The 19,182-nt window shown below is 42.7% G+C and overlaps 1 protein-coding gene across 2 annotated transcripts in view; it reads left to right on the top strand.

Annotated features, from left to right (window-relative positions):
* Window positions 1-56: 56 nt before the first annotated feature.
* LOC110534212 (transcription elongation factor SPT6) overlaps window positions 57-19,182 on the top strand; it is a 49,841-nt gene continuing 30,715 nt past the window's right edge. The window contains exons 1-15 of one of the 2 annotated variants that reach the window (XM_021618930.2): window positions 57-203; window positions 1,204-1,311; window positions 1,515-1,685; window positions 4,084-4,157; window positions 4,442-4,634; window positions 4,793-4,871; window positions 6,792-7,050; window positions 7,148-7,249; window positions 8,325-8,438; window positions 8,730-8,819; window positions 9,014-9,156; window positions 12,238-12,389; window positions 12,635-12,742; window positions 14,517-14,646; window positions 14,756-14,906. In XM_021618930.2, coding sequence (XP_021474605.1) covers window positions 1,215-1,311; window positions 1,515-1,685; window positions 4,084-4,157; window positions 4,442-4,634; window positions 4,793-4,871; window positions 6,792-7,050; window positions 7,148-7,249; window positions 8,325-8,438; window positions 8,730-8,819; window positions 9,014-9,156; window positions 12,238-12,389; window positions 12,635-12,742; window positions 14,517-14,646; window positions 14,756-14,906 — 1,863 coding nt within the window. In that variant the 5' untranslated portion in view covers window positions 57-203; window positions 1,204-1,214. Of the gene's footprint in view, window positions 204-879; window positions 1,094-1,203; window positions 1,312-1,514; window positions 1,686-4,083; window positions 4,158-4,441; window positions 4,635-4,792; window positions 4,872-6,791; window positions 7,051-7,147; window positions 7,250-8,324; window positions 8,439-8,729; window positions 8,820-9,013; window positions 9,157-12,237; window positions 12,390-12,634; window positions 12,743-14,516; window positions 14,647-14,755; window positions 14,907-19,182 lie in introns of those variants that run through there. The other variant, XM_036933320.1, reaches the window with a different exon arrangement.

Here is a 19,182-nt window from a genome sequence, read left to right on the forward strand (position 1 = left end):
TCCGCCCATGTCCACCAGAGGGAGGGGGTGAGATCCACGAGCTAAAACCCGCTTCTGTGACACAGCAGCGGGACGCCGGAAGTTTCCTCAACACCGGAACTCATCAGCCATTTCTATTATTAGAAGCTGCATGAAAAGATTGCAGACCAACACATCCTTCTACGTTTCAAGGATTTAAATAAAATATCGTCGCAGGGTTAGAAGTAAGTTATTTTAACAAAGGAGTTTGGTGACCAGTAAAATAATCCCGCGCCAAAATCATAAGAACAATATAGCCGTGACTCGACTGATTGTCCCCCTGGCTGGTTAGCTAACATATTGCTATTGTTAGCTAGGTTACTGCGAAGTGCAGCTAGCCTAGGGCCCTTGTTGTCTACCAGTACAGTGATTTATCAACAAAACATATTTCTAGTTGAAGTCAGGGGTACATCATTCACAATTTATGGTTCATTATCAACGTGTATTGTGAAAATATTATCAACGTGTATTGTGAAAATATTAGCCACATGGCTAGTAACGTAACGAATGCAGGTTGTGTGCTAGCTAGCCGTTTAGGAAATTCAAAACTATGAAAAGGCATAGATAGCTATGTTTTTTCCAGAGAGAGCATTATATACAACTGTAGGGGAAGTTGGCTAGAAACCCAAGCATCACAGAGAAACAGTGGTTCCCTAAGTGCTGTTGCCATTTTCTGGTCACAGCTGTTTTGTTGTCTTTTGTGCGCGAGACGTCAATCATCTCTAGTCTAGGGGAACATTTATGTTCCAGATTCGCGCAACTCGTTCTGTTAAGCAATCCATCCACGAGTCTCTTCTGGACATTAATCCGTGGGATTCAGTGCCATGCTATTGACTTCTTTGCGGTCCCATCGACCCTGTATTCTCGAGTTTTCCTGGTTTGGTGCATCTTTGCAGCTCTGAGACCAATATTCTCTGATGATACAAATTCTCTCTAGCGCAGTGGTTCCCACTTGACCTATCCACAGGGAGGTACTTGAGAATAATCATGAGACCATAGGCCTACTGGTAAAACGCACACTAGGGGGTACTCCTGGCAGAGCAACATTCAGTTGGGGGTACAGCAACCAAAAAAGGTTGTGAGCCACACACTCTCCCACTCATATTGTGTTAACCTGTAGTGCGTGTCTTCTGTTAACCTCTAGTGTGTGTCTTGTGTTAACCTGTAGTGTGTGTGTCTGTCCAGGCCTTGCAGACATGTCTGACTTCATCGACAGCGAGGCTGAGGAGTCAGAGGAGGAATTTGAGGAGAAAGACCTGAAGCCCAAAAAAACCCAGGCGTTTATGGATGATGGTGAGCTTGAGCAGATGATTACAATTGACTGATTTCTTATGTAATCATCAGAAGATGTGTGAGTATGACAAGTTTAATGTCTGTCAGCCCGGGCAATTCTTCTGTCATGTCTTCATCAGTCAGTTCTTTGTGTGTGTGTGTGTGTGTTTATGAGCAAATGTGTTTGCGTGTGTGTTTAATGCTTCCTCCTCCTCCCCAAACAGAGGAAGAGGAGGAAGAGTTGAACACAGAGGACCAGGATGAGCACGGGAACCTGAGGGGGCTCATCGATGATGATGTGGATGAAGATGAAGAAGCGGAAGAAAAGAAGAGCGGAGGAGCGGGTAGCGGCAGCGACTCAGAGGATGAAGTCAGACACAGGCGCAAAAAACGCAGTGAGTTTGGGCTTCGGGGGCCTCACTTATAAACTTTGCGTACATTGCACTCTTTGCGCCATTTCTGAAAAGACTGCACCCGTACAAAAATATTGAGATTTATAAACTTTGGCGCAAGCCATACATACGCATGTTTCCACGTTATAAATCAGACCCGCCCTGAAACTGTGCACGCATGAACAAGTATTACTGCCTGTAAAACGCCCATCATTCACCTTTTATGGTGACAATAACACCCTTTTTTGCTATACTTTGGAAGTATTGGATTTAGGCTAAGGCAGTATCTAAAGGAAATAGCAATGGCGAACTTGATTAAATGTCTCTGGAAGTGTTGGCAGTGACATTTTCTGCCGTTTCTGTACAATGTGTTGTGGACCTGTGAACCGATCGTTTGAATTCAATAATGTTTTGCGTTTACTTTTTCCCTGACCTAAATATACTGTACTGCCCACAAATGATGAAACATTGCCTAGTAATCTATGTACACTTTAATTTTCTTTCAACTACAGTATGCCTACACATAGTGGTAGCCTGAACACTGTATATTATAAACCGTTCTCCCTTTCGGATGCATAGGCTAATATTTCAAATATTTTGATGTATCTAATATGCCCAATTAAATGTGCATGGTAATTTGTTGTAGGCTAAAGCTTCTTCTGCAATATGAACCAATCATGGCCAGAATTGGTGGTGAGGAATTTATTCTGAAATGGTTATGAAAATATGTATTATAAATGGAATATTGTTTACTTGAGACATTTGAAATGACAGTAGGCTATTCAGACGTACAGTAGCCTACAAAAACATAAATGGAAAAGGTGAACCGTCTTTTCTACCGTTAAACTGCGCTCAGAGTCAGATTGCATAGAGCAAAATACTTGAGAGTTTATCTTTTTACTACTGTAAAGTGGGTCCAATTAAATGAGAGATGGGATGTTGTAGGGCCTATAGGCTACTTTGCGAGTACTTAAGCATCACAGTCAGAAAAGGTGAGGAATTTATTCTGCAATGGTTCTGAAAATATAATAAATATGAATCTTTTCCCTATGTCTAATTATTTGACATTCTAAAAATAAATTTTTGCTCCTCACCAATGGCAAATGGCTGCATTCTTGTTAAGGTTTTCCTGTGTTTTTTTTTTATGAATAAGCTTTTCATCATATCCCTCATTTGCACAACATACTTACTTGCCAGTTTGCAATTCAGTATTTCAACCACTAGCAGATGTGCGAACACATGCAGGCAGACTCAATAGCCTTGGCTTTTCTAATGACTGCCTCGCCTGGCTCACCAACTACTTCTCTGATAGAGTTCAGTGTGTCAAATCGGAGGGCATGTTGTCTGGACCTCTGTCAGTCTCTATGGGGGCGCCACAGGGTTCAGTTCTCGGGCCGACTCTTTTCTCTGTATATATCAATGATGTCGCTCTTGCTGCGGGCGATTCCCTGATCCACTTCTACACAGACAACACCATTCTGTATACTTCTGTCCCTTCCTTGGACACTATGCTAACTAACCTCCAAACAAGCTTCAATGCCATACAACTCTCCTTCCTTGGCCTCCAACTGCTCTTAAACGCTAGTAAAACCATATGCATGCTTTTCAACCGTTCGCTGCCCGCACCCACCCGCCCGACTAGCATCACCTGGACGGTTCCGACCTAGAATATGTGGACAACTATAAATACCTAGGTGTCTGGTTAGACTGTAAACTCTCCTTCCAGACTCATATTAAACATCTCCAATCCAAAATCAAATCTAGAATCGGCTTTCTATTTCGCAACAAGACCTCCTTCACTCAAATCGCTGAAGTTGGAGACTTTTATTTCCCTCACCAACTTTAAACATCAGCTATTTGAGCAGCTAACCGATCGCTACTGCTGTACATAGTCCATTTGTAAATAGCCTACCCAATCTACCTACCTCATCCCCATACTGTTTTTATTTACTTTTCTGTTCTTTTGCACACCAGTATCTCTACTGGCACATAATCATCTGCTCATTTATCACTCCAGTGTTAATCTGCTAAATTGTAATTATTCACTCCTATGGCCTATTTATTACCTACCTCATGTCTTTTTCACAAACTATATATAGACTTTCTTTTTTTCTACTCTGTCATTGACTTGTTTATGTTATTGGCTTGTTTATTGTTTATTCCATGTGTAACTCTGTTGTCTGTGTCAAACTGCTTTGCTTTATCTTGGCCAGGTCGCAGTTGTAAATAAGAACTTGTTCTCAACTAGCCTACCTGGTAAAATAAATAAAACAATTTAAAGCATGGTCTAAAGTTTACTGGGTGTTAAGCACATTCTCACTTCATTTTTATAAATACCAACGTATGTGTAAAAACTGTTTTTCTGCCCCTCTCCTCCCTCTTTCTCCTTCCCTCCCTCCAGACTATGATGACTACCTGGATGATGATGACCTGGACCTCATTGAGGAGAACTTGGGGGTCAAAGTCAAGAGGAGGGTAAGCAGACATATCCTCTCTGGCATGCTTTCAATCGGGAATCTAAGCCTATATTAATAAAGTCGCTGATCTAGGATCATATCCACCTTGGCTATATAATCATATCATTAGATCATATTAATTATTATCTAGAAGGAAAAACTGATCCTTTAGCAGATCTCCTACTCAGAGATGCTTTGTTATTAAAATGACTCACGATTACATGTTAGTAATGGCACACATTCAATTATCATATGAACGCATGGACCCCGGTTAAAAGCTCTCTCCCTCTGTGGCCCTGACAGAAGAAGAAGTATGACCGCGTGAAGCTGATGGATGATGATGAAGATGACGAAAAGGACCAGATTGCAGACGAGATCTTCCACGGAGGAGACGGAGAGGGGGAGCTGGAGGAGGGAGAGACCGTCGACCCACCCCTCCATCGCCATGGTGAACGCCACGATGAAGAGGAGGAAGAGGAAGGAGAGGAGGAGTCAGGTACTTGCGATAAGGCTAATAATGTTACAGATTTAAGTATTTTTGAGAAACTAAAAGCTCTATATAGGCAAATGTAAATATATAACAGGAAAGGGAATTATACATACTTTTGGATGAATACTTCCTGGTTGTGTAACTGATTTCAATAATTTCCTCAGATATTGACGACTTTATTGTGGACGACGATGGCCAGCCCATCACAAAGAAGAGAGGCAAGTTCTCAGGATACACGGACGCGTGAGTGTTCACACACACCTCAGTCAACTAGACAGAACGGTATGATGCCATTTGACCTAGTTCTTTCCTTCCTGCATTCAGAAAGTATTCAGACCCCTTTACTTTTTCCAATTTTGTTACGTTACAGCCTTATTCTAAAATTGATTAAATAAATAAAATACCTCAGCAATCTAAACACAGTACCCCATAATGACAAAGCGAAATAAGGTTTTTAGAAAATTTTCCAAATTTCTTAAAAAATAAAAAAAAACAGAAAATCTTTATTTACATAAGCATTCAGACCCTTTGCTGTGAGACTTGATATTGAGCTCAGGTGCATCCTGTTTCCATTGATCATCCTTGAGATGTTTCAACAACTTGATTGGAATCCGCCTGTGGTAAATTCAATTGATTGAACATTATTTGGAAAGGCACACACCTGTCTATGTAAGGTCCCACAGTTGACAGTGCATGTCAGAGCAAAGACCAAGCCATGAAGTCAAAGGAATTGTCTGTAGAGCTCAGGGAAAGGAATGTGTCAAGGCACAGATCTGGGGAAGGGTGCCAAAACATTTCTGCAGCAATGAAGGTCCCCAAGAACCAAGTGGACTCCATTCTTAAATGGAAGAAGTTTGGAACCACCAAGACTCTTCGTAGAACTGGCCACCCGGCCAAACTGACCAATCGGTTGAGAAGGGCCTTGGTCAGGGAGGTGACCAAGAACCCGATGGTCACTCTGACAGCTCTAGAGTTCCTCTGTGGAGATGGGATAACCTTCCAGAAGGACAACCATCTCTGCAGCACTCTACAAATCAGGCCTTTATGGTAGAGTGGGGAGACGGCACTCCTCATGACAGCCCGCTTGGAGTTTGCCAAAAGGCACCGGAAGGACTCTCAGACCATGAGAAACAAAATTCTCTGGTCTGGTGAAACCAAGATTGAACTCTTGGCCTGAATGCCAAGCGTCATGTCTGGAGGAAACCTGGCACCATCCCTACGGTGAAGCATGGTGGTAGCAGCATCATGCTGTTGGGATGTTTTTCAGCGGCATGGACTGAGAGACTAGTCAGGATCGAGGGAAAGATGAACAAAGCAAAGTACAAAGAGATAATTGATGAAAACCTGCTCCAGAGGGCTCAGTACCTCAGACTGTGGCCAAGGTTCACCTTCCAACAGAACAACGACCCTAAGCCCACAGCCAAGACAGTGCGGGAGTGGCTTCGGGACAAGTTTCTGAATGTCCTTGAGTGGTCCAGCCAGAGCCCGGACTTGAACCCGATCTAACATCTCTGGACACCTGGAAATAAATAGCTGTGCAGCAACACTCCCCTGACAGAGCTTGAGAGGATCTGCAGAGGAGTGGGAGAAACTCCCTAAATACAGGTGTGCCAAGCTTGTAGTGTCATACCCAAGAAGACTCCAGGCTGGAATCGCTGCCAAAGGTGCTTCAACAAAGTACCGACTGAGGGAACCTATACTTATGTAAATGTGATATTTCAGTTTTAGTTTTTTGTAAATTTGCAAGAATTTATAAAAAACTATTTTTGCTTTGTTGTGGAGTTTTGTGTGAAGATTGAGCAGAGGGAAATTATTTAATCCATTTTAGAATAAGGCTGTAACGTAGCAAAATGTGGAAAAGGCGTCAAGGGGTCTTTCCGAAGGCGTTGTACATAGAAAGTGCAGAACAAACATTGAGAGTAGAGTCTTATTTAAAACTTACCCGTTCAAAGCAGCTATGATCCATTTATCTATTTATTTTAATTACGTACATTCGTTTATGAAGCAGCTCTTCAACATGCCTACCAAGATATGCACCTAATGTATGAACTTAGGTATGAAGTGATCAAACAATACAAAATGGAGTCTCACCCTCTCCCTCACTCCTCCATACCCCATCCGTCTCTCTTCCTCATTCCTCTTTCCTCTTCTCCCTGTCTAAAGAGCCCTCCAGGAGGCCCAGGAGATCTTCGGCGGTGACTTTGACTTTGCCGAGTTTGATGCTGACGGAGCATATGACCAGGGTGAGGAAGAGGAGGAGGACCAGGACGAAGAGAGCTGGGACCGGCCCAAGAAGCAGACGAAGAGGAGAGTGGGGAGGAAGAGCATCTTCGAGATCTATGAGCCCAGCGAGCTGGAGAGTAGTCACATGACAGACCAGGACAACGAGATCCGCTCCACAGACATGCCGGAGAGGTTCCAGGTGTGTGTGGGGGGTTGTGCCATCTCAATCATAGTTGTGCCATCTCAATCAAGCCCTGTGTGTGTGTCTCACCCTCTCTCTGGGTTCTATTCTGTAGCTGCGTTCCATCCCAGTGAAGCCTGCTGAGGATAATGAGTTAGAGCAAGAGGCAGAGTGGATCTACAGAAATGCCTTCTCAACCCCCACCATCTCCATGCAGGTAGGAACCCCTGACCATACTGCACATTCACTTCATACATACTACACACTGACTACATACTCACACACTATCTTAGCCCACCCCACCATCTCCATACCGGTAGGAACCTCTGACCTTACTATAAAGCCCTAACTTACGATATGATATATCCAGGGCTCCAGAATAACGTTTTCTCCTGGTGGCACTGGTGCAACTAAGTTTTTCAGTTGGTGGCACCAGGCCATGATTTGGTCACACTAGAGCTGTGGCGGTCACACATTTTCGTCAGCCGGTGATTGTCAAGCAAATAACTGTCGGTCTCACGGTAGTTGAACGTTAATAAACATAAACACATTTATCATCTGGCTTCCACGTATGCTGACCCTTTGGAACATCTATATTTTAAAAAGTAATAAATCCATTATTTATTTTAGACGGTTCTAAAGAAGCATGATATGAAGAAAATGTAGTCTTTCAAAATAACAGAATAACATACTCTTGAGTTATCCTAATCAGGCTATGCAAAAAGACTGTGGGTTACACAAGTTCATTTAGCAGACAAGATTTGCTTAGAATTCCGTGGCATTATTTTCTGGTAATGAACAATACAATTGAACAAAGCTGAATAAAATCAAAAGATACTTTCATCACAGGAATCGTGAGGATAATGTACTTTTACAGTTTGACCAAATCATGGGTTTAGCCTCCTAAAAAATAGGACATTTTTAGTGAGGTGACCATGTAAAATGTGCAGCTCGCACCGATGCGACTAATTAAAAATGTAACTCACACAGCCAAGTCAAATGTCACAAAATGCGACTAAATGGTCGCAGTCTGAAACCCTGGATATATCCATATCAATCATCCTCAATGCTGGTGTTACCTACAACCACCACATACCTTACAGACAACACACAGACACCCAACACCCCAATAACTCACTAAATATCCCATTTCATTCTCCTCATCCAATACCTCACCCAGTCGCACTATCTTCATACACATGAACAGCCCAGCACATTCCTTACTGTCTCGGGCCGGCACCATACTCTTCTTTCTTTGTTAAAAAACTATCAACTGTTTTCTGGGTGTTCAGGAGAGTACAGACTACCTGGACAGAGGGACCACCACAAACCTCAGCAGGAAAGGCCCCAGCACCATCGCTAAGATCAAGGAGGCCCTCAACTTCATGAGGAACCAGCACTTTGAGGTACACCACCCGATTACATTTGCGTGAGTGTGTAGTGGCTAAGGCCCTAAAGGCGTCCGCATACAAAGGTTTGGTTTGATCCTAGCAGATCTTGGCTAGGCGACGCAAACGTCTGTGCTCGCTTATTCCCTTAAAATAACTTTGCTTGAAAAACAAGCAATATTACTGTTTGTCCCTCTTGAGACGCCGTAGCAACAACATAGCCAAAAGTCAGAATTAGTCTGTAAATCAAGCTTTACAGTGGTGTCTGTCTCATGTTCTCACCCACTTTACATTATTTGTTTTCTCCAGGTTCCGTTCATCGCATTCTACAGGAAGGAGTATGTAGAACCGGAGCTCAACATCAACGACCTGTGGAAGGTCTGGCAATGGGACGAGAAGGTAAAGGATGACCTCTTCACAACCTTTGGCATCTAACATGACTTTGAGGTTCACACCCCACACACTTTTGCGTATACCAGCAGTTGGTCACCTTAGCTTAGATTGTTACAACTGTAATCCAATAGAAAGAAAGTTGTTTCTTATTGACCCACTTCCTGACCCCTGACCTGTACCCCTGACCTCTGGGACCCCAGTGGTGCCAGCTGAAGAGCAGGAAGCAGAACCTGACACGACTGTTCCGGAGGATGCAGTCGCACCAGTATGAACAGATCTCTGCCGACCCTGACAAACCCCTGGCTGATGGCATCAGACCCCTGGACACGGCTGATATGGAGAGGTACGTACAGCCAACCATAGGGTCAGAGGAGGTATGGACTGTGTCTGAAAGGGCATTCTATTCCTTATCTCAGGGGTTGGCAACAGGCGGCCCTTAGGCCAGGTCTCAATTAGAGCCCGACCCATATAGGATTTTCTATTCCTATTTTAGAGTGAAAATATTGACTGATATACAATACCAGTCAAAAGTTTGGACGTACCTACTCATTCAAGAGTTTTTCTTTATTTTTACTATTTTCAACATTGTAGAATATGAAATAACACATATGGAATCATGTAGTAACCAAAAATGTTAAACAAATCAAATATATTTTATATTTGAGGTTCTTTGTAGTAGCCACCGTTTGCATTGATGACAGCTTTACACACTCTTGGCATTCTCTCAACCAGCTTCATGAGGAATGCTTTTCCAACCATCTTGAAGGAGTTCCCACATGTGCTGAGTACTTGTTGGCTGCTTTTCCGTCACTCTGCGGTCCAACTCACCCCAAACCATCTCAATTGGGTTGAGGTCGGGTGATTGTGGAGGCCAGGTCATCTGATGTAGCACTCCATCACTCTCCTTGGTCAAATAGCCCTTACACAGTGAAAACATATGATTGATGGAAGTTGATAATTCAATAGTAACAGTAGGAAAAAGCAACAAAATGTAGATTGCAGAATTTTTCTAAATTGTTAAGCAAGCTTTGAATTTGTGTCCTTAAAGGTTACGAGCATCACATAAAATCTATGGCAGCACCAGAAAGACAATATTATTTCTGTTAAAACTGTTACTCTTGTGAAAGGAGGATGAACAGCATGGATAGTGGGTAGTGGTTAGGGTTTAGGGACATCCCAAGGGTCCCGGATAGCACTACTCTCACACAGCTAGTTAGTACTCGTACTGGAAATGGGGGTGGTGAAATGTGAATTTGGACCAGTAACAATCCATACATTAAAACGTAACTACCAAAAACTACTTTGGAACCTGCTATGTTATTTTTTGTGTCTCTGAAAACATTGGAATTTTTTAATTTTTTAATTTTACCTTTATTTAACCAGGCAAGTCAGTTAAGAACAAATTCTTATTTTCAATGACGGCCTAGGAACACCACTGCCTGTTCAGGGGCAGAACGACAGATTTGTATATAACACCAGATTTCGAAGGCTTCTCTAAAGGGCTGTAACATTAACGTTACCACAGAGTTGATCGTTCTTAGCATGGCACTTGCTTCACATTTGAGCATAGCATTCATTGTTTGTCACAACACCCAAAACCCTACCACGTAACAGTATAGGTCCAGTGGGCATTTTGGGCAATTTATTGAGCTGGCACTCACCGTAGAAGCACTAACAGTTAGGTCACAGTATTTCACTCTCCTCTCTGACTGGTGTTGTTGCTTTGGGTGATTGTGTCCAATCTTGCTGTAGCATGCCAAGGCAAGATAGGCTAATGGCCATGAAAAGAGCGCCATCTTCAGCACAAATAGTGAAATGCCCCCCCATGAAGAAGAGCTTTTTTCTTTTTAGCCCATTTTTTTGGTGGATTATACACTGATACAAATACATCCGAAAAGGCCAATATTGTCCGATAATATCAGTCGTGCTCTATTCTCAATGTTATCAAGGTATGATATTATAGTTTTTTTTTCCAAATCAAATCTATTTTTGGGCTTAGTTGTGGTCACTTTGCAATGTACAAATTATGATCATGTTTTTCCGGCCCCCCAACCATTCACGCCGACCCGCGGCTGGATCTAGTTGCCTACCCCTGCCTTATATAGGGTACTACCTTTGACCAGAATGCGTCTTAACACAGGGCCATAGGAGAACGCTGTGGTACGAGGGGGGTCAGTGTGACCTGTGTCAACAGGTCACACTGATATAGTTGATGATTGACAAGCTCTGTCCTGCACATTGTGTAAACGACAGGTGTAAAAGGACCGATAAGGGATATTGTAGAAATAGAAGTTCAGGAATCAGTGCTTTTCAAAAAAAATCATAATAATAAGATTGTGTGCTCCAGTGTTGTAATGCACTAGGGGCCAGTTTCCCAGACACACAATGCCTAGAGAATCTCCAAAAAATTATGTGCCTGGTATTCTGACTTGACATATTAATAACCAGATATTGAAACAGTTCACGAGAATGCATAATAATGCATTGAATATGTTATGTGTATAATCCCATTTCCTTCCGTGCTGCGATGTAGCCTGTAAAGCGAGAAAGATGCATGTTAGAGTTTGGTTGGCACGCGGGCAAATCCTGTTATGTACGCTTTCCATTCATGTATTTTTGTGCGTTTAGTTTGCCTTACAAATTGCATGTTGTAATGGTATTGAGATCACTATTTCTACAGGAGTATATGTTACAAACCTCCCTATTAATCTTCGTTATTGATGATGTAAAATGTTACCTCCTGCTGCTTCGGGAGTTTTGGCAAACCAGGTCTGCAGTCTGAAGCTTTTATCCCCCCTGGCCAAATCCCAGGGGGAGATAAATGTTACTCCAATCTATTATAGGCTTTTTTCATGGGCTAATTGTTACCTAAAGCTAGTTAGTTGAGTTATATTCTATGGTGCATTTAATGCCTGTATTTCAACCTGTTAATTGTTGATCCAGTCCGAGGTGAGCCCTGATGGAATTGACTTTAAGCCATGTCATTCCTTTGTTGGCCGGGTTGCGGGCAGTTATTATTAAGGCCTGTTGCGTATTGAGTTTAACCTTGATTATATTTATTTTCAGTTTACCCCAAGTTTGTTTCCTGTTCTGGCCATCGTCATGTTTATTTTGTTTGTACATTGCTGCACATAGTATACAACAGTTTTGGTGCCTCCTCATGCCACCCCTGGGCATTGCACTGTGTCCATTTGTCTGCCTCCTAACTGAAACCTCCACCACTAGGGAGGTTTCCCATACACTTAGTTTGTGTCCAGGAAGCTGGACCCAGATTTCCCGTTACATGGTTGTCAAAGTTCAGAAGTCTCATATCCCCATGTCTTCATAAAAGACATAGGACCAATTTAGTAAAGTCCAGCTAGTGTAACTGTTTCCCTCTCCCCTCCTCTTTTCTCCTTTCCTCACCTCTTCTCCCCTCCTGTAGACTGAAAGACGTCCAGTCCATAGATGAGCTGAGTGATGTGTACAGCCACTTCCTGCTGTACTACGGCAGAGACATCCCCAAGATGCAAAACACAGCCAAGGCCGCCAGTAAGAAGAAGACGCTGAGGAAGATCAAGGAGGTTAACGAGGATGGTGGGAAAACATCAATTCTTGGGCTTATTGTTACATTTTCTTACTGAAAACTGTTATAGTAAATAACTACATTGTTGCCCAGAAATGATTTGATAAGGAGATCGAAACAGCTGCAATGAGGGTGGCATTGTTGCATGGAAAGTAAAATAACGGCACCTTTTGAACAACCAGGCTTTGTCTTTATTTTTAAATGTGTTTACCACCCTCCACACTGTGTGACATCATGTCTCTTCCCTGTCATTCAGGTGAGGAGGAAGAGGTGGAGGTGGAGGTGGAGGAAGAGCAGAAGGGGCCAGACCTGAAGCTGGCATCTCGTAGAGACATGTACAGCATCTGTCAGAGCGCAGGGCTCGGTAAGTCACCTCTGCTGACCTCTAATATGGTGTATTTTTATCCCTACTTTATTGGACATATGCTTGACTTTGTTGTGCGTGTGGTGGATGCAAGGGCCTTGACATGTGAAATGTAAACCTGGTATGCGCACATGCAGTACCCTGCTCTGCCTCAAGACATCACTTTTGGCAATCTGTCCTTTTCGTATTCAGCAGAGACTGATGTTTTAAAATTAGGGCTGTCAAAGTTAATGCATTAATAACGCATTAATGCGTTACATTTTGAATGCCTTTTAAACACATGCCCTGCACCGCGCAGTCTCCAAAGGTCCTTCACAGTGTCCTTACACAACAGCGGGTTCGACAATGCCCTAGCCAAATGGCAAAAAATTGTTGGGCGTTTCAATAACAGCCCACCTAAACAACAACCACTGAGAGATGCTCTGGCCCAACAGAAAACGAACATCACCATGCCAACCACAGCTGACCTGGAGAAACTGCAGAATCTGGGGGCAGTACTGTAGCCCTGCAAGTAATCTTCTTTATCACTCTGTTAGTGAGTGTGAGAGAGACCATGTTCTGTACATTTCCTGCTCAATGGTGTTGCATGCTTTGTGTCATCTCCTTTGGGTGATGGAGAGCTCTGATGACATTCACAGACCTGGAGAAACGCAAGGAAAGCACCAACCTCACGTGGCTGAAGATCGCCACAGCAACCGACCCAAGGTTTAAGGACCTGAAGTGCCTTCCTAGACCTGGGAGTGGTGAGGTGTGTGCTTTGGTCAGCAACTTGCTGAAGGAAGAGAGGCCTGCACAGCAACCTGATAAAGCAACAGAGTCCGAGCCACCAAAGAAGAAAGCTGCCCTCTTGTTCAGTTCTTCTGAGTCTGTGTCCGATGAAGAGGAGGAGTCCTTTGAGAAATGTGTGGAGTGTAGGCACACACCAGGCTGGCCTGCATTGCACGAAGGCTCCTGGCAACGCCTACCACATCAGTACCTTGTGAGAGGTTGTTTTCACTCTTTGGCCGTATCGTACAGAAGAAGAGAGCATCTTTTTCATCTGAAAATGTCAGTGGGCTTGTTGGTCTTAGCAACTTAGTCAGTGAAAAGAAATGGGAGGACGACTGAAGTGTATGGTCACAAGTTTATGTTCAGTGGAATTCATGACATTGTTGGACAGGTTTATGCTATTTCCCAGTGCTTTTTTCTTATAGCCAACCCTCCAATCGGTAACTGGGAGAACAATAATTTGGAATGGCTGACGCTTTAAGTGTGTGCGTGTGTGCATGCGTGTGTGTGAACTTCATGAACATTTATGAGGGAGTAGGCCTGCTGGGAGCATTATTAGTAAGTTACAGGACTTTTGTATTGCCTGTTTATGGTGAAAACATTCTGATACAGAGTATTTGTTGTTTCAGTCCCTACATGCCTATAACTCAATACACTGCTTTTTTTTTTTTTTGCACCAAATTTGAGCAAATAAACTTTTGAGATGAATCGTGATTAATTATTTTAATCATTTGACACCCAAAGGAGATGACACAAATTATGCAACACCATTGAGCAGGAAATGTACAGAACATGGTCTCTCTCACACTCACTAACAGAGTGATAAAGAAGATTACTTGCAGGGCTACAGTACTGCCCCCGTAGGACTAGTACAGTAGTCAAGGGGACTAGTACAGTAGTCAAGAGGACTAGTACAGTAGTCAGGGGGACTAGTACAGTAGTTAGGGGGACTAGTACAGTAGTCAAGATTGAAGATCCTGTCTTCCTTCCCTTCTCTCTGTCTCAGACGGCCTGGCTAAGAAGTTTGGTCTGACTCCAGAGCAGTTTGGGGAGAATCTGAGAGACAGCTACCAGCGTCACGAGACAGAGCAGTTCCCTGCTGAGCCTGTAGAGCTGGCCAAAGACTACGTCTGCAGGTAACCACACCACACACACATCAGGTAGCTCTGTAGAGCTTGCCAAAGACTGTCTGCAGATAATACACACACTGACCCCCTACCTCTTTTTTTCTCTCTCTCTCTGTAGCCAGTTTAACAGTCCTGAGGCGGTGTTGGAGGGGACTCGTTATATGGTGGCCATGCAGATTTCCAGGGAGCCTCTGGTCAGACACGTCCTCAGACAGACCTTCCAGGAGAGAGCCAAGATCAATATAAATCCCACCAAGAAAGGAAAGAAGGTACGGGAACCAAGACAATGCACTAACACTAATGTAGAGTTATTTATTTCGGGTATTTGGACTAAATGCGATATCTTATAAATAAATACAATTAAATAAATATCATCCCTATGTATCACCACTCTGCTTTACTATAGTTTAACAAACTGACAAGATACAAATGCTGTGCCAAAATATACCAAATATGAGTGAGACCTGTCTCTAGACGACAGCAAACATGCAGACAAGAGAACTAGGGCTGACCCCAATTAGTTGGCGGCAGGGTAGCCTAGTGATTAGAGCGTTCGACTAGTAACGGAACTGTTGCGAGATCGAATCCCCGAGCTGACAAGGTACACATCTGTCATTCTGCCCCTGAACAAGGCAGTTAACCCACTGTTCCTAGACCGTCATTGAAAATAAGAATTTGTCCTTAACTGACTTGCCTAGTAAAATAAAGAAAAAATAAAATAGTCAACTGGTCGATTGTTTGGTCGCTAGGCTGTTGGTTGACCGAGATCGTTTTAATCAAGCAGTAACAAATATATATACACTGCCGTTCAAAAGTTTGGGTTCACTTAGAAATGTCCTTGTTTTTGAAAGGAAAGCGCATTTTTTGTCCATTAAAATAACATCAAATTGATCCGAAATAAAGTTTTGACATTGTTAATGTTGTAAATGACTATTGTAGCTGGAAACGGCTGATTTTTAATGGAATATCTGCATAGGCATACAGAGGCCCATTATCAGCAACCATTTATCCTGTGTTCCAGTGGCACGTTGTGTTAGCTAATCAAAGTTTATAGAAGTGAATCGCAAATTCAAAACCGTTGGACAGCAACATAATACGCTAAAGCACTGATCATTGGGAACGAGACTGCTAAGGCTTCATCCATAAGTTAAGTAGGTAGTCTAGCCTACAAAACTAAAACATTCCAGATGTTCAAATCAAAAGGCCTGATCTAAAATGACATCAATATTGTAACCACATCCCAAGTGGTGACATATTCAGAACTCAAAAGATGATTTAGTATTTATACTGAACAAAAATATAAACACGACATGATTAAAATTTCAACTATTTTACTGAGTTACAGTTCATATTAAGAAAATCTGTCAGTTGAAATAAATTCATTAGGCCCTAATCTATGGATTCCACATGACTGGGCAGGGGCAAAGCCATGGGTCGGCCTGGGAGGGCATAGGCCCATCCACTTGGGAACCAGGCCCAGCCAATCAGACTGAGTTTTTCCCCACAAATGGGCTTTATTACAGACAGCAATATTTAATCAGCTGTCCGGGTGGCTGGTCTCAGACGTTCCCACAGGTGAAGAAGCGGAATATGGAGGTCCTGGGCTGGTGTGGTTAAACGTGGTCTGCGATTGTGAGGCCGATTGGAAGTACTGCTAAATTCTCTAAAACGACGTTGGGAGGTTGCTTATGGTAGATATATGGTAGATAAAAAAACATTAAATTATCTGGTAGCAGCTCTGGTGGACATTCCTGCAGTCAGCATGCCAATTTCATGCTCCTTTGTATTCTGTGACAAAACTGCACATTTTAAAGTGACCTTTTAGTGTCCCCAACACAAGGTGCACCTGTGTGATGATCATGATGTTAATCAGCTTCTTGATATGCCACACCTGTCAGGTGGATGGATTATCTTGTCAAAGGAGAAATGCTCACTAACAGGGTTGTAAACAAATTTGCACACAATTTGAGAGAAATAAGCTTTTTGTGCGTATGGGACCTTTTCTGTGATCTTTTATTTCAGCTCATGAAACATGCGACCAACACTTTAAATGTTGCGTTTATTTTTTGTTCAGTATACTTTAAAAACTCTGACGAAGGCCAAGAGAATAAGAAACACTTAAGTCAGAAAACAAAAATATAAAAATACTTACTTCTGTTTTCAATGATGTAGCCGACGATGCGGTACTCGTGGTCATTTTATGGAGAACAAAAACTACTTGCCTACATTTGAACACCAGGACAGAAGCTTCAGACATCTTCCCAATTAAGTAGCCTAGTTTTGTTTGTCTACTTGAAGAGAACTCGGGCCTATCACTCGCAGCCCACATCTTCCAATGCATTGTGGAAAAGTGTGCATCAAATTCTACTAGGCGAAGAGCTGAAATGAGTAACATCCTGGCATTTAAACCATACCCGATTTAGAAATTTCACATGCTATTAAACATTCTATTTTTGCGAACTGAGATTACGTGATTGCATTGTTTCCTGTTTTTTTTCCGGAAGCGCATCCCCATATCTAATTGTTCAGCTATTGTCAAAGCTGAAATTAGAATGAGATCCGGTCATTTAAAGTATACTTGATTTTCGAAATGTTGCATACTTTATTTAAACATATTTTTTTTTGCATACTCAAACGGCCTACTATTTAGAACCCAAGTGTGGGCGTTCAGACACGACCACTGTCAACGTTTATCATCACTATGTTTGACGTACAGCTACATTGCGTCATTCCCTGGGTTGTTCTGAACAGAATGAGCCTATGTTTGTCGTACTGTGAATATAATTTGCCGCAGAACATGTATCTCAATGCACTCATGACTCCATTCTATGCGCACCCAATTTACGATCTGCTTCACTGAATTTCCTGGTAAAAGCCTAACACTTGAAGATGGTATTTTCTAACTTTGTTAGTCATCTTGGCAATAGAACAAGCTTTCAAATGATGCCCACCTGACCCAGATTGTGATTTTAAAATGGGCTGTTTTCTGGATTGCTTAAACAAAAACAGTAATTGTGTGATGGTGGGGATACAGGGCTGTGTTCATAACAACTACAAGTGTGCTTTCTCTAGTTCTTCAACGACACAGCTAGGAGAGTTCAAAAAAGCACCTTTATAATGGAAGTCATAAAAGTGCATTGGAATAACTTGAACTGAGAGGTGTGTGGCCACTTGGAGACACCAGTTAGACCTCTCACTCAAACCCTTGTAATTTTGTCTTTCGTTGCACCTACCCCAACTTTTCTATTAATATTCTTATCAATGTATCCAGAGTGTTTTCAGATTTCGCTATCAAACAAATGCGGTGAAAAGTACAGTAAATGTAAAATACTGTACAGTGCCTTCAGAAATTATTCACACCCATTGACTTATTCTACATTTTATTGTTACAGCCTGAATTCAAAATAGATTAAATGTTTTTTTCTCACCCATCTACGCACAATACCCCATAATGGCAGTGAAAATGTTTTTGTAAATGTTTTCACATTTATAGAAAATTAAATGCAGAAATATCTCATTAACATAAGTATTCACACCCCTCACTCAATCCTTTGTAGAAGGACTTTCTGGGTAAGTCTCTAAAAGCTTTCCATACCTGGATTGTGCAACATTTGCCCATTTAAAAAAATATATTTTCAAAATTCTTCAAGCTCTGTCAAATTGGTTGTTAATCATTGCTAGACAACCATTTTCAGGTCTTGCAGTAGATTCCAAGCAGATTTAAGTCAAAACTGTAACTCGGCCACTCAGGAACATTCACTGGCTTCTTGGTAAGCAACTCCAGTGTAGATTTGTGTTTAATAGTCACATTTGCAGGGTGTGATTGCAGGGTACAGTGGAAATCTTGCAGGACTAAGTGAAGTAAAATAGGTAGCTAACTAGTGGTGGATATTCAGCAGCCTGATGGTCTGAGGGTAGAAACTATTGGCCAGTCTTTCATTTTTTTGTCATGGTGCCCTTGTACTGTCTCTGTCATTGAAGCGGGGAGAACAGTGCATGGCATGGCTTGGCCTTCCTGCGACACCTGGTGTTGTAGGGTAGGGGTCCTGTAGGGCAGGCAGTGTGCACCCAATGGTGCATTCGGCTGCACGTATCACCCTCTCAAGAGTCTTGCGGTCCGCGGCGGTGGAGTTGCCGTACCAGGCTGTGATGCAGGCCAAAAATATGCTCTTGATGGTGCTCCTGTAGAACACTGTGAGGGCCCTCAGGACTAGCCAAATTTCTTCAGCATCCTGAGGTTGAGGAGCGGCTGTTGTGCCTTCACTACGGTGTCTGTGTGGTTAGACCATTTCAGCTTCACTGAGATGTGTACGATTTGGAATTGGAAGTTAATGATCGTCCCCACGGCGGCCCCCATTGATGAGGATGGGGGTGTGTGCAGCCTGGTTCCTCCTGAAGTCCACAATCAGCTCCTTTGTTTTGCGCACGTTGAGGGAGAGTTCACCTGTCACCACGCCATCAGAGGGCCTACGTCCTCCCTGTAGGCTGTCTCGTTGTTGGTAATCAGACTGTTGTGTCATCAACCAACTTGAGGATAGTTTAAAC

Source organism: Oncorhynchus mykiss, chromosome 10, assembly GCF_013265735.2.
Source record: "Oncorhynchus mykiss isolate Arlee chromosome 10, USDA_OmykA_1.1, whole genome shotgun sequence".
Classification (NCBI taxonomy): Eukaryota; Metazoa; Chordata; class Actinopteri; order Salmoniformes; family Salmonidae; genus Oncorhynchus; species Oncorhynchus mykiss.